This window comes from Clarias gariepinus, chromosome 3, assembly GCF_024256425.1.
Source record: "Clarias gariepinus isolate MV-2021 ecotype Netherlands chromosome 3, CGAR_prim_01v2, whole genome shotgun sequence".
Classification (NCBI taxonomy): domain Eukaryota; kingdom Metazoa; phylum Chordata; class Actinopteri; order Siluriformes; family Clariidae; genus Clarias; species Clarias gariepinus.
This window is the reverse complement of record NC_071102.1, coordinates 35,670,792-35,685,000: the sequence shown is the minus strand read 5'-3', so window position 1 is coordinate 35,685,000 and position 14,209 is coordinate 35,670,792. Positions and strand designations below refer to the sequence as shown.

Sequence of the window (14,209 nt, the reverse complement as noted above, 5' to 3'; positions counted from 1 at the left end):
TGGCCTGATTTCTGAAGGGGCATGTTATTGTAATAAATGAAAAGAAAATCACTGGGAGGCTCTTTATCATCGTAGAGTGGTTGTGTACGCACTCTCCTAACACACAGTTCAGTCCAAACAGCTTAAAAAAGTGCATGTAGGCCTGTATGACCCTTTTAAATATGTTAGGTGTCACTTTGTTGCCATAATTTTTTTAGGTAAACCCTAGGTCATATTTCTACAGTGTAATTCCATATGTATTTTATAGTTTTGAAATCCCCAGTATTGTTGTAGAATGTAGAAAAAAAAATCAGTAAACAAAAACAAAGAAATTTGCATTCATTTGCCATTCACACACATGCATTGTGCTATGTTGTTGGTACACACTTTAACTTTTTATCTCCCTTTTTGATAAAAATGCTCCAGATATGAGCTGACACGAGCAGCTTTGGTTCAGTCATAATATTTATCAATCATAAAGAGGAGCGACATATTAAACTGCTGATTAAACACTGCATTTTTTTAAGTGAAAGTGCGTGCAATGTGAGCAATTATAATTATTAATAATTAAATAATAATTCAATGCTGGACATAAACAGCTAAAATCACGATGATTATTATTCTTTTGATTATTATCATTATGTTCTTTTGCTATTTGGGTTCAGCGTTAATCAAAAAACCACACACGCAACTCACTTTCACTTTGCACAAGGCAGTGTTTATTGTTTAGTGTATATTTAAAGCGCATAAACACAATAAAACAATAATGTTTTAGGCTAACATATATATCTTTGTCATCTTTATGCACACATGCGCGGGTGTATTACAATAATAATAAGAATAATAACAATAATAAATTCGCAGCACTACTACCACTACTACTAATAATAATAATACTGAATGGAGAAAGTGTAGTCAAAGAAGTATCATCATTGAAGGAGAGAAGAAAATGAAAAACAAATACATAACAGTATTTACAGTTTGAGCTCAACACGTTTATGAGCTCTGTCGCTTGCTGTCAATGGGCAATAACCCATTGAGAGATAACACATTTTCGGCTTCAGTAGACACACAATACTTCAGAGCTTGCCGCGTGCAGCCGTGGCAGGTCGCAGGATCCCTTTTCTTGAAACATGCGTTTTTAATGGCCAGATCTGTACAAGCCTCACAGAGATTACAGAGATTTTTCCTGTGGACACTAAAGGCCAGAGGTCGCCTCCAGTGAAAAATTGGTAATTTCCATAAGATTAAATTTAGCATACCATCCTTTTACCAACTGTCAGGCAGAAAGATGACAAGAGATAGAGGTGCATGACCCAAGTGCAGATTACAGCCCCAAAAGGGGCGTGGTTCAGATGCAAACTTGAACGAGGGAGGTGTGGCACTCCGGCAGTCAAGCACTTCCGTGTTTTGGGGGAAAAATCCTAATGACGTATTTCAGAGCCGGTGCAACAATTCAAAAAGCCTGTAAAATCAGTCTGCAGTGCGTGATTTAAAAAGGAGTGAGTAGAGACATTGCCGTAAGCCAGTGCAAGAGTTTAAAGCCAATGAATTAGTCAGCGAAGTGAAAAATCAGAAAGGAGAGCGAGTAGAGACATAACCGTGAACCAAAGCGAAAGGTCAAAACCAGATCCAAAAACGATAGACTAGAATGAGATGCCGGTGTGTAAAATGGGCGGGGCATGTGAAAAAGCATGACAGACTAAAGGAAACCATGAGCACGTGAGGGAGAAGACATGACAGCATGAGAAAAAAGGAGAAATGACGGCGGTTAGTGATGTAAACGTGACAGTACCCCTCCCGTTACAAACGCCTCTGGGCATTTGGGCAAGGTGCCTCAGGGAAACGTTTATTAAAATCTGATATTAATTTGGGGTCTAGAATAAATCTGGCAGGCACCCAGCTTCTTTCCTCAGGGTAGTAGCCCTCTCAGTCTACCAGATACTGGATGCCCCTCCCTCTGCGGCGGGACTTAAGAAGTTGACAGACTGTGAATACTTTGCCACCATCAATGAAACAGGTAGGAGGAGGTGGGCGGGTGGGTGGACATAGAGGGTTGGTAACCACGCGCTTGATTTGGGAGATGAGGAAGGTAGGATTTATCCTGTGCATAGTGAAAGGCAGGCGTAACCTGACAGAGAAAGGGTTGATAACCTTAGTGACGGTAAATGGGCCAAAGAAACTAGGGGATAGTTTACGTGAGATGGTTTTGATGGGAATGTCCCGTGTGGCAAGCATGACTCTATCGCCGACCTTGTATCTTGGGGCAGTCGAGCACTTGTAGTTTAAAGGCTTGTACTGACTTTAAGAGTTGGGACCGAGCTCTCTGCCAAGTCCTCTTGCAGCGCCGCACAAAACTCTGTGCCGAAGGGACCGCTACTTCTTCTTGAGAAGGAAACAGGGGTGGTTGATAGCCCAAACAGCACTGAAAGGGAGACATTCCAGTAGATGAAGTGGGAAGACAAGACTAGGCATAGCACTGATGAGTGTACAAAAGGCCTTCCAAAAGTGTGCAGAGAACTGGGGTCCCCTGTCAGAGTCAATGTCAACAGGGAGTCCATGGAGCCAAACACTTGAACCTTAAGAAAAATAGAGAGCGGGCTTGACGGGCATTTAATCTTTTGGCAGATTTTAAGTATTTCAGGTTTCTGGGGTCAGTTCAAACCAGAAAAGGATGCTGGGCCCCCTCCAACCAATGTCTCCACTCCTCAAGGGCTAGTTTGATAGCTAGTAGCTTTCAGTCGCCAATGTCATAGTTCCGTTAGCAGGAGCGAATCGACAAGAGAAAAAGGAACAGGGATGCAACTTGTTGTCTTTGGGGCTTCTCTGAGAAACGATAGCTCTAGCCCCTGTTTCAGAAGCGTCTACCTCAATGGTGAATTTGAGGGAGGGGTCTGGGATTGTAAGAATAAGTGCCGGAGTGAATCTCCGTTTGAGGTTCATAAAGGACTCCTCTGCCCTTGTGTTCCACTGAAAGGGTGGTTTTGAGGAGGTAAGTGCTGTAAGGGGAGCAGCCACTGTGCTATAATTCTTTATGAACCTGCGGTAAAAATTGGCAAACCCCAAGAAGCATTGAAGTTCTCACCCAGAAAGAGGCATGGGCCAGTCAGTAACCGCCTTAACTTTGAAAGGGCTCCATCTGGATCTTGGAGGGAGAAATCACAAACCCCAAAAACGAAGAGGATTTCTGGACAAACAGTTTGTTTTCCAGCAGCCTCTGTAATACCTGGCAGACATGGGTGATGTGTTCATCCAGGGAGTGAGAAAAGATTTAAAATGTCATCAAGGTAGACAAACACGAACACGTTCAGAAAGTCCCTTAGAACATCATTTATCAGAGCTTGGAAAACTGCAGGCGCATTAGTTAGCCCAAAAGGTACCATCAGATATTTGTAGTGACCCATAGGAGTGTTAAATGCAGTTTTCCTCTCATCCCCTTCCCGTATCCTGACGAGGTGATAGGAGTTTCGGAGGTCAAGTTTTTGAGGTATTGCAGGTAGACACGGCTACCTGCAATAGCTCAAAAGCCATGGTCATAAGGGGAAGGGAATAATTTTTTTTATTTATGATCACGTTAAGTCCCCAATCGATGCAGGGCCGTAAAGACTTGTCTTTTTTTTCAATGAAGAAGAATCCTGCGCCTGCCAGTAAAAAAGAAGGTCGGATGATTCTAACTGCTAGTGATTCTGAGATGTATTGGTTCATGGCCTCTCTTTCCGGGGGAGAGAGGGAGTAGAGACACCTCTTTGGGGGGGCTGTGCCTGAAAAAAGATTAATGGCACCATCATAGGGTCGATGTGGTTGCAGGGAGGTGGCACGAGACTTACTGAAGACCTCTCGGAGGTCAGCATACTCCAGGGGTACATTGGTGAGATCAGGGAACTCCCCTTTATCGGTAGTAAAAGGAGGCTTAATGGATGCAGAGGCAAGGCATGAGGACAGATAAGATGGATTCCAGCCTTGGATCATGTTACGGACCCAGTCTACATAAGGGTTATGTTGCACTAGCCAGGGGCACCCAAGAACAATTGGGGTGTGGGATCTGCACATGATGAGAAATGAGATGGACTCTGTGTGGTTGCCAGAAATTCTTAAACTGTTGGGAAGAGTGCGTTGAGTGATAGGGTTGAGGCTGTTACCTTTCAGAGCTTGAACAGGTAGAGGACGCTCTAGAGAAATGGATGAGATCTTAAGGTCATCTACTGTGCGGGGGCAGATCAGGTTCTGGTCAGCTCCCGAGTCAATGAGGGCCCATACCGTGTGAGTCCTGTTGTTAACGGTCACTAGGACAGGAAGGCAGGAGTGAGTGGTTGAGTCAGTGTTCTGTTTTTGGCCCCCTTCTGGGCAGTGTCCTGTTTCTGCCCCTTAATCTCACTAGGTGGCCTTGCCTTTTAGCGGACAGGTCTTCCAAAAGTGGCCTGCTTAAAAACAATAGAAGCAGGCTCTCTCCCTGCTTTGACGTAGGTGCTCGTCTGGAGAGATACAGATGCGATCTACTTGCATGAGCTCGGGAGCAGGTTCCGGAAGGAAGGGTGAGCTGCACTCACTAAATGTGCGGCCCCTTTCCCAATGTCTAAGATGAAGGCGGCTGTCGACACAACCAGTCAAGTCCATTACTTCTTAGAAACCAGAAGGTAACTCAAGGAAAGCTAATTCATCCTTTACAGATTCTGCCAGACCATTAATAAAGACATTAAACAGCATGCTCATCCCAGCCACTGGAGGCCGCCAAAGTACGAAACTCAATGGTGTAGTCATATGTGGAACGAGATCCTTGTCGTAGGTTGAGGATTTTAACAGCTGCCTCTTGCCCGGTGGAGAAACGGTCAAACACCCTCCGCATTTCAGTGGTGACCTAAAGTCCCCGCAGCATGGGGCTTAAATGTCCCAAAGGGCGGTACCCCATTTTCGGGCCCTACCTGAGAGCAAGGTGATAATGTACACCACCTTGGAGCGCTCAGTAGGAAAGGACGAAGCTTGTAGCTCTAAAACCAGGGAACATTGGGACAAGAAGGACTGGCAGGTACCAGGATCGCCATCATAGAAGGGTGGGCCGGTAGACGGGGTTTATAGTGCTGCACAGGGAAGAAAGCTGCAGCTGGAACAGTGGTGGGGGCTGTGCTGGAGGAGCTGCCTGGAGGTGCTGAATTTGTGATGAAAGAGCAGCAAGGGGATCTGTAATGGTCATGAACGTTTGTTCGATGTTCTGGAGGTCTTGCTGGTGTGAGCCCAGCATAACACCCTGGCTCTTCAATGCTGTTCTGAGCCTATTTAAATCTGCTGTATCCATCATGGCCAGAGTATTCTGTCAGGCACGGCAAAAAGATGCAGGAGCTAGAGGTGCAGGACCTAAGTGCAGATTACAGCACCAAAGGGGCGTGGTTTAGACGCAAACTTGAACAAGGGAGGTGGCAGTCGATCACATCCATATTTCGAGGGGAAAATCCTAATGACATATTTCAGAGCTGCTGCAACAGTAAAAAACCAGTAAAATCAGTTTGAGGTGCGTGATTTAAAGAGAAGCAGGCAGAGACGTTGTCGTGAGCCAGTGCGAGATTTCAAAGCCAATGAGTCAGTCAGCGAAACGAAAAATCCGAAAGGAGAGCAAGCCGAGACGTAACCGTGAAACGAAGCGAAAGGTCAAAACCAGCCGTGTAACAAATCGCGAACGAGATCTAAAAACGATAGACTAGAAGCAAAAACCGAGAACAAGCGAGGTTGAAAACAAAAAAAAACTTACACAAAAGGAAACGCAAGAAAACTGGGCTCTGAAGGTATGCAATAATCTGTCAACGAGACCATGCTCTGTGCTTCCTTAAATGCTGGGACAAATTAGTTGTGAATGACTTGGCGGTGTGTAAAATGGGCGGGGCGTGTGAAAGAGTATGACAGCCGGAAAGAAAAGGCAAAATCACGACAGTTAGTGATGGAAACGTGACACCAACAGTCAGGACACAATTTCAACATGTCAATTTCAGTGGTATTAACCACGTTTGCTCTAGTGGAACAATAACCAATTTAATGCTCTTTGACACTGAAGAGACCTACAGTATATGAGTCTGTATATGAGCCACGTGACCAGGTGTGGTTGTAGAAAAAAAAGTGTGAGAATACAAAAAATATTTCCACAAATTCATTGCCATTGCAAACTTCTTCAAAGAAATACTTAAGTAACCTACAAACTTGACATTAATATTTCTTTGATTGATTTTTTTGTGATAAACATTTACCTCAGTGTCTTCACTTTGCAATGAGGATTCTTCAGTACAACTGACAGACGCTTCACTCCTGAGTCTCGAAGTTTATTCCAAGACAAATCCAGTTCTGTCAGATGTGAAGGGTTTGAGCTCAGCGCTGAAGACAGAGCAATACAGCCTTCATCTGTAATATCACAATCGCACAACCTGCAAAAAGTCAACAAAACACTTTTCATTCTCTTATCACAGGACATACAGATCAGTTTAGAATAACTCTATTTTTTATTATATAAGAGCAATAACTAAGACATTTTTATTGTAGTTGAAAGTAAATATAAAAACATTGAATAATCTTTACTCCAATTATTTAAAAATGTGTAAGGTCATTTTAATTCATTTAGATATCAACTCATCAAATAATATGATGGATATTATTTATAAAAAATGTATATTAATAAATGTCAAAGATAAATGCAAATTTATATTTTTCTGGAATATTGTTAAATTATATATACAGTGCACTTTAAAATTAGAATATTGTGGAAAAGTAATTTTTGTAATAAAAAAAGTGAAACTGTTATCGTAAATTTACTACATGTAAATTTAGATGATTTTTAAAAATCCAAATACAGTGGAACATCGGATTGCAAGTAACACGGTTTTTCTAGCTTTCTGCAAGACGAGCAAAATTGGTGAAGAAATTTTTGTTTAAAAAACGAGCGTGCCTTGATTTACAAGTACCAAGTATCGTCGAGTATCATGTGGCACAGATGCGCTTCTTGTTTGGTGCCGAGCATCACATGATCACAACAGAACCAATGATTTTTCTCTTTCTTATGCTGCGGAATTGTGGGTAATCGTCTCCCCTGCTCAGTCTTAGTGTGCGTCTCTCACTTGTATGGTCAACATCCGTGCACATACTGTGTACTATAACACTGTGTGTGAGCCTAAAGTATCTTTTCATTTGTGCTTGTTTCTGTATGTGTGTGTGAGAAAGTTATCCTTATTATAACACACATGTTCACGTACGTATAGCAAAAGCTCTCTCTCTTTCTCTCTCTTTCTCTCTCAGACTGCACTGACTCTGTCGCGACTCTTTTCAAAGGTAAAGTGCAGAATAATTTGTTTTATTTTTATTTTACAGCAGTGATTCTGTTAGTTAGTGCACACACTCGTGTCATTAGAGAGGTTTCTTGTTTATTTTCCAGATAAAACAGTGTTTCCGTTAGTATGTGTGCGTGTGTGTGTGAGTGAGTAAATGTCGTCCCGCACAGTAGTTCCCGCGTGCGTGCACGTGTTGTGTATGTGTGTGTGTTTACGCGCGCATGCGCTGTGTATGTGTTTATTTTACACAAACACTAACGGAAACACTTATCTGTCTGGATTTATTTAAACTTTTTTCTAAGGTTAAGGTTGCAGGCTAATTTGCTTAATTTTTACCTTATATTACTTTATAATAAAGTCATTATTATATACTCCATATTTGTATTTTTTTTATGTTGTGAAACAAATAATTTGAGTTTTCATTATTTCTTATGGTGGAAATTTGCTTTAATTTTTGATATATGAGCATGCTTCCGGAACGAATTATGCCAGCAAATCAAGGTTAGAATTTTATTTTGAGTTTCAGAAAATTACTATACATACTGTACACTATAAATACTGTGTATCTCTTGGTCTAGTTCAGTACAGCAAGACTGCTGACTTGGTTGTCCAAAAAATTTTCACTGACATAGTCTGTCATAGATGGTCATGTCTGAAAGGGCTGGCAGTTCTAAGAGTGCTGTATTGAAGTCTTCAGGAAACGGGCTACAACTATTGCATTCCTAGTATCAAGCCACTCTGGACTGGACTGTTGAACAGTGGTCCAATGTCCTTTTTCCAGATGAAAGTAAATTTTGCATTTCATTTGGAAATCAAGGTCCCAGAGTCTGGATGATGAATGGAGAGGCAAAGAATCCAAGTTGCTTCAAGTCCAGTGTAAAGTTTCCACAATTGAACGGGGTGGTCCTTTAATCTTCTAGTGTTGGTCCACTGTGTTTTATCAAGTTCAGGGTCAACACAGGCATCTACCAGGAAATTTTTGAGCACTTCATGCTTCTGTCTGCTGACAAACTTTATGGAAATGCGGATTTCCTTTTCCAGCAGCTTTTAGCACCTGCCCACAGTACAGTGCCAAAACTATCACTAACTGATATCATTATAAAATCACAAAACAACCCAATACTGTACATAAAACTTTCTTTAACTATATTCATTGCATTCAAATCAAATTCCTTGTATGTTGCACAGACTTGGGTAATGAAGCTGATTCGGATTGTAATAAATAATTAGGATATATATATATATATATATATATATATATATATATATATATATATGATCTTACCACAGTGTCTCCACTTTACAGTGACAATTCTCCAGTCCAGCAGAAAGACGCTTCACTCCTGTGTCTTCAAGTTTATTCCAAGATAGATCCACTTCTTTCAACCTTGAGGATTCGGAGCTGAGCACTGAGGCCAGAGCCTCACATGCTATATCATTAAGACCACAGTAATTAAATCTAAAGGAAAGAACAGAATTTTAAGTTGCAATTAGAGTGGAAAATATGAATCAAGTTCTCTTTAATACTGGAAATACAAAAACATTAATGAATAATAATCAATAAAAGTGGTTAAAAATTCTGCATCATTTATTGTGTAATGCTTAGTAAATGTGGATCAGAGTAATTTGTAGCACACTTCTGTTAAATGTATTCAGTCACCTTCTCATATCATAGCTTTATATTAATGCAGTTCAGTGTGTTATTGTTTCTATAGTAACACCACATTCACAGGAACATGTCGAGGCTGAAGCTTAAAATAGATAAAAAAATTGTAATTATAAAATAATTTATTTTTTAAAAAACTGTGGTATACAGAATCTAGAGTTTTAAGAGTAGAGGGACCACCATTACAATTTTGTAAGCCTAATCGATTCGTTTGGATTTGGACAGTCAGTGTCTGGTCCCACAGAGTTGCAGGGGCACACCCTTGATCTTGTTTTATCTCACGGATTATCTATTTCCAAAGTCCATGAAGCAGTATTTTCTGATCATACTGTATGTCCGTTTTGTTTGACGCTCTTCTACCGGATATTGATGTTAAACCTTGTGCGCTTGTACGGCACTGTCGCTTGTTTAACTCCTCCACCGCCGCTCAGTTCCCTGATGCAATCAACCACAGCTCTGATGATGACATCTAGGAGTACACTGTTGCTGGCTCTAACACTGAGGCACTAGCATCCCGGTTCCATTCCACCTGTAAGGCTGCCCTGGACTCTGTGGAGCTATTAAAAATCAGGTGCCCTGAAGGTAAATCCAAACCCTGGTTAAACGATGAGACTCGTGCTGTCAGACATGAGTGTTGCAAAATGGAATGAAAATGGAAAGACGACAAATTGCAAGTCTTTTATTGTGTTGAGAGATAGTTAGCATCTTTATCAGAAAACCGTAAAAGCTGCAAAAACCAAATATTTCTCCTTTTCTAGCTCTGCTGTTTTTAACCAGTTTGAGGCCATTTCTCTTTTTTTCTGCCAAAGATTATTAATATTATGAAGCCTGCACATTCTTCTGCTGATCCCATTCCTTCACCTTTTTAATGAGGTGGCTCTAGGTCATATAGTTTGGAAATATTATAAATAGCAACTTGGGATCTGGGGTTGTACCCATACATTTTAAACATGCAGTTTTGCAACCTTTGTTAAAGAAACCTAATCTTGATCCATATGTGTTTTCTAATTACAGATTAATCTCCAAGCTACCATTTCTGTCTCAGATTCTGGAGAAGGTAGTATATACACAGCTAATAAGTTACCTTAGTAAGCATGGAATTCTAGAGGTCTTTTAGGGCTTTTAAGGCTCTTCAAATTACTGAAACAGCTCTGTTAAGGGTCTTAAATGACATTAATTGTATTACCGATTATGGTGATTCTTTTATTTTTCTGGTCCTTGATTTAATAGCTGCCTTTGATACAGTAGATCATGACATCCTTCTGTCACACTTAGAACACTGGGTGGGAATTAGGGGGGCAGCTCTATACTGGTTTAGGTCCTATCTTATTGATAGGACATTTTCTGTTAACCTTGGAGATCTTGAGTCCTCATTAGCTCCTCTGAAATATGGGGTCCCACAGGGTTCTATCTTTTGGCCCCTTAATTTCTCATCGTATTTGTTGCCAATCGGCTATATCCTGAGAAAACATGCCATCTCCTTTGACTGCTATGTAGATGATAGACAGATTTATCTCCTGTTAAAACAGAAGAAAGGCTACTCTATCAAGACTCTGTTAAACTTTCTAGAAGACAAAGGCATGGTCAATTTTTTTATTTTTTATTTTAATGAATAAAGACTGAGGTTTTGGTGTTTGTTTCTGGTACCAGGGGTAGAGCTCCACCTCAGGATTTTGGAGCCTTGGAGCAGTATGTTAAACCCACAGCGTCAAATTAAGGTGTTATTCTCGTCCTTGGATGTAAATTTAATAAACAGATCAGTGCTGTGGTTTGGTCCAGTTTCTTTCAAATTAAGGCACTTGGCAAAAGTTAAGCCTGTTTTGTCAATTAGGCATTTTGAAAAAGCCATCCATGCCTTTATTACCACTCACCTCAATTACTCTAATGCTTTGTATTTTGGGGTTTCTCAGGCAGCATTACATCAACTACAGCTGGTCCAAAACTCTGCTGCTTGGCTCTTAACATCTAAGCGTAAAAAAGAACATATCTCTCCATTTCTGGTTTCCCTTTACCAAATTATTTATAAAATTTCCTTTGGTCACATTTAAATGTTTATATGGCCTTTCCCCGCCCTACCTCCCATACCTGCTTCAGCCCTATGCCCCACCCCGGTCTTTCAGATCATCAAATAAACCCTTGCTGACTGTACCAAAAAACAGGAGCAAGCTCAGGGGTGATCAGCGTTTTCTATGGCGGCAAACAAATTGTGAAATGACCTGTCCTGGACTATTCGTGAGGCCACATCACTGAGGGTGTTCAAGTCCCATATTAAATTCATATGTTTTCTTTGACGTTTAGACCAGCATGAGATGTTGATTGTATATATTGTGTTTGGATTAGAAATGTGTGTGATGTAATTTTATTTATGTCTTTGTATATTATTTTATTATTTATTTAAAGCACTTTGAGGCATTTTTGTTGTTAAAGTGCTTTACAAATAAGGTTGAATGAGTAAGTGAGTGAGTGAGTAAGAAGAATAGGCAAAAATTCCACCTCCTAGATGTGCAAAGCTGTCTCTGTGCAAAACTAAAACCATCCTCAAAACGACTTGCAGCTGTAAGTGCAGCAAAAGGTGGTTTTACAAAGTATTGACTCAGGGGGACTGAATACAAATGCACGACACATTTTAGATTTTTATTTGTAAAAAAAAAATTATTCCATCCACATTACAATTATGTGTCACTTTGTGTTGGTGTATTACATAAAATCCCAATATAATATATATTCACGTTTGTGATTGTAAAATTACAAAATGTGAAAATGTTTAAGGGGTATGAATACTTTTGCAAGGCATTGTAGGTATTTGAAAAAAATATATATTTCTTTTTTTTATAACAAATTTCACAGTAATGCAGCTTTAATGCCGTGGTGTAAGATGAATAATATACTCGGGGTTTATCATAATATTAAAACAATCATTATGGTTCACTAGAAGTAACCCTGCTTCTTGTTGATCTGCATCTACAGTATGATATTAAGACATCAGTGCATGACCATACTAATCCTAAAAGCTGAATGGACAAATGACACAAAAGAGTAAAGTTATTATAAAATATGTCTTATGCTGAGTGCTCATTCTATGAGGTCTGACAAAGTTGCTGCATTTTAAATGTTTTAATAGTCATTTATACAAAGGAATACTTACTGAGCTTTTCTAGATGCTGCAATCACAGGCAGGAGCTTTTGAAGAACCTGATCTGATGAATGGTGTTTGTTGGTATATCTATTAAGGACAAATACATCTTCTTCATGTGCTGATGTCAGTAAAACAAACACCACAGCTGACCACTGAAAAGAAGAAAGTTCACTTTGTGGTAAATTTCCAGCTTGCACGTAGTGTTGGATTTCCTCAACTAGAGAAAGATCATCTAGTTCATTCAGACAGTGGAACAGATTGATGGATTTCTCTGCTGAGGGATTTGATCTGATCTTCTCTTTGATGTAATAAACTATTTCCTGAGTACTATGTGAGCTTTGTCCTGTATGTCTCACTATGGATTGTATAAGTATCTGATTTGACTCCAGTGAAAGACCCAAAAGAAAGCGAATGTAAAGATCCAGATGTCCTTTGTCATTCTGTAAAGCCTGATCTACAGCACTCTTGTATAAATCTGAGATCTGAGATTGAGATTTCAATCGAAATAACTGCCATATTTTCTTTTTAATTTCTTTCCCCTTTTTGACCTTAAAGGTTAGGTGCACATACAAAGCTGCAAGGTGTTCCTGAATGCTTAGATGAACAAAGCAATACACTTTATTCTCGTATAACCCAAACTCCTCTCTAAAGATCTGTGTACACACACCTGTATACACTGATGCTTCTGTCACATCAATGCCACACTCCTTCAGGTCTTTCTCATAGAAAATCAGGTTGCCTTTTATCAGCTGATGAAAAGCCAGTTTACCCAGTTTCAGAACAATTTCTTTATCTGTGTCTCTGCCCTTTGGGTACTTTTTCTTTATAATGTTTATCTGAATTATGAGGAAGTGTGTGTACATTTGCGTCAGAGTCTTGGGGAACTCTCCACTCTCTGCTTCACCCAACATTCTCTCTAGAACAGTGGCTGAAATCCAGCAGAAGACTGGGATGTGGCACATGATGTAGAGGCTTCTTAATGACTTCAGGTGTGTGATAATGTTATTGGCCAGGCTCTGATCACTGATCCTCTTCCTGAAGTACTCCTCCTTCTGTGGGTCATTGAAACCTCGTACCTCTGTGACTCGGTCGACACACTCTGTGGGGATTTGATCAGCTGCTGCTGGTCTGGAGGTGATCCAGATAAGAGCAGAGGGAAGCAGATTCCCTTTGATTAGGTTTATCAGTAGCGCAGGCACTGATGCTGATTCATTTACATCACACAATCTATCTGTGTTCTGGAAATCCAGAGAGAAACGACACTCATCCAAACCATCACAAACAAACAGAACTTTGTCCAAGCTGGAAATAATTGTTCCTTTTATCTCCTTTAAAAAGAAGTGAAGGAGCTCCATCAGACTCAGGTTTTGGTCCTTCATCAAATTAAGCTCTCTGAAAGGAAGTGGAAATATAAGTTGAACATCCTGATTTGTTTTCCCTTCAGCCCAGTCTAGAATGAATTTCTGCACAGAGACTGTTTTTCCAATGCCAGCGACTCCCTTTGTCAGAACGCTCCTGATGGGTTTGTCTTCTTCAGATAAGGGTTTAAAGATCTCACTGCATTTAATTGGTGTTTCCTCAGTTGCTGCTCTCCTGGATGCTGCCTCAATCTGTCTCACCTCATGTTCATTATTGACTTGTCCACTGTCTCCTTCTGTAATGTAGAGCTCTGTGTAGATCTCACTGAGAAGTGTTGGGTTTTCCTGGTTTGTTATCACCTCATTTACATGCTGAAACTTCTTTATCAGAGTTAACTTGCATTTTTCCTGAATGTAATTTCCATTAGATTCATACCTGTATTATGGGACGTGGGGACAAACCATGGTCATGTAAGACATTTACACATTAACCCTTCTTTCAGTTAAATCTATGGTTTAGGATTAAAAGAAAATTATATTCCTGTACAAATAGGCATTAGATGATGAGTAAAGAGAAGTTTGATATTTTACCAGCATGCCCGTGTTATGATCATGTTATAAGCTCACCCTGCATTTGGGATTAATGTCTGTTGCTTCCTGTTTTCTGCCTCCTGCAGGACACTGTAGGAAAATTCAAAGTTAAGTACAGTACTGTCAGAAGTACAAAAGTACAGCACTTTTTGTAACAAGAATTGCTGACTCAGGCTTG

At 40.2% G+C, this 14,209-nt stretch overlaps 1 protein-coding gene across 4 annotated transcripts in view; it reads right to left on the bottom strand.

Annotated features, from left to right (window-relative positions):
• The window catches only part of LOC128518903 (NACHT, LRR and PYD domains-containing protein 12-like), a 72,199-nt gene that overhangs the window by 35,411 nt on the left and 22,579 nt on the right, over positions 1-14,209 (bottom strand). For all 4 annotated transcript variants that reach the window (XM_053492268.1, XM_053492269.1, XM_053492270.1 and 1 more), the window contains 4 exons: positions 14,068-14,121; positions 12,092-13,876; positions 8,566-8,739; positions 6,210-6,383 (listed from right to left, as the gene is read on the bottom strand). In XM_053492268.1, the coding sequence (XP_053348243.1) occupies positions 6,210-6,383; positions 8,566-8,739; positions 12,092-13,876; positions 14,068-14,121 (2,187 nt within the window). The remainder of the gene's footprint in view (positions 1-6,209; positions 6,384-8,565; positions 8,740-12,091; positions 13,877-14,067; positions 14,122-14,209) is intronic.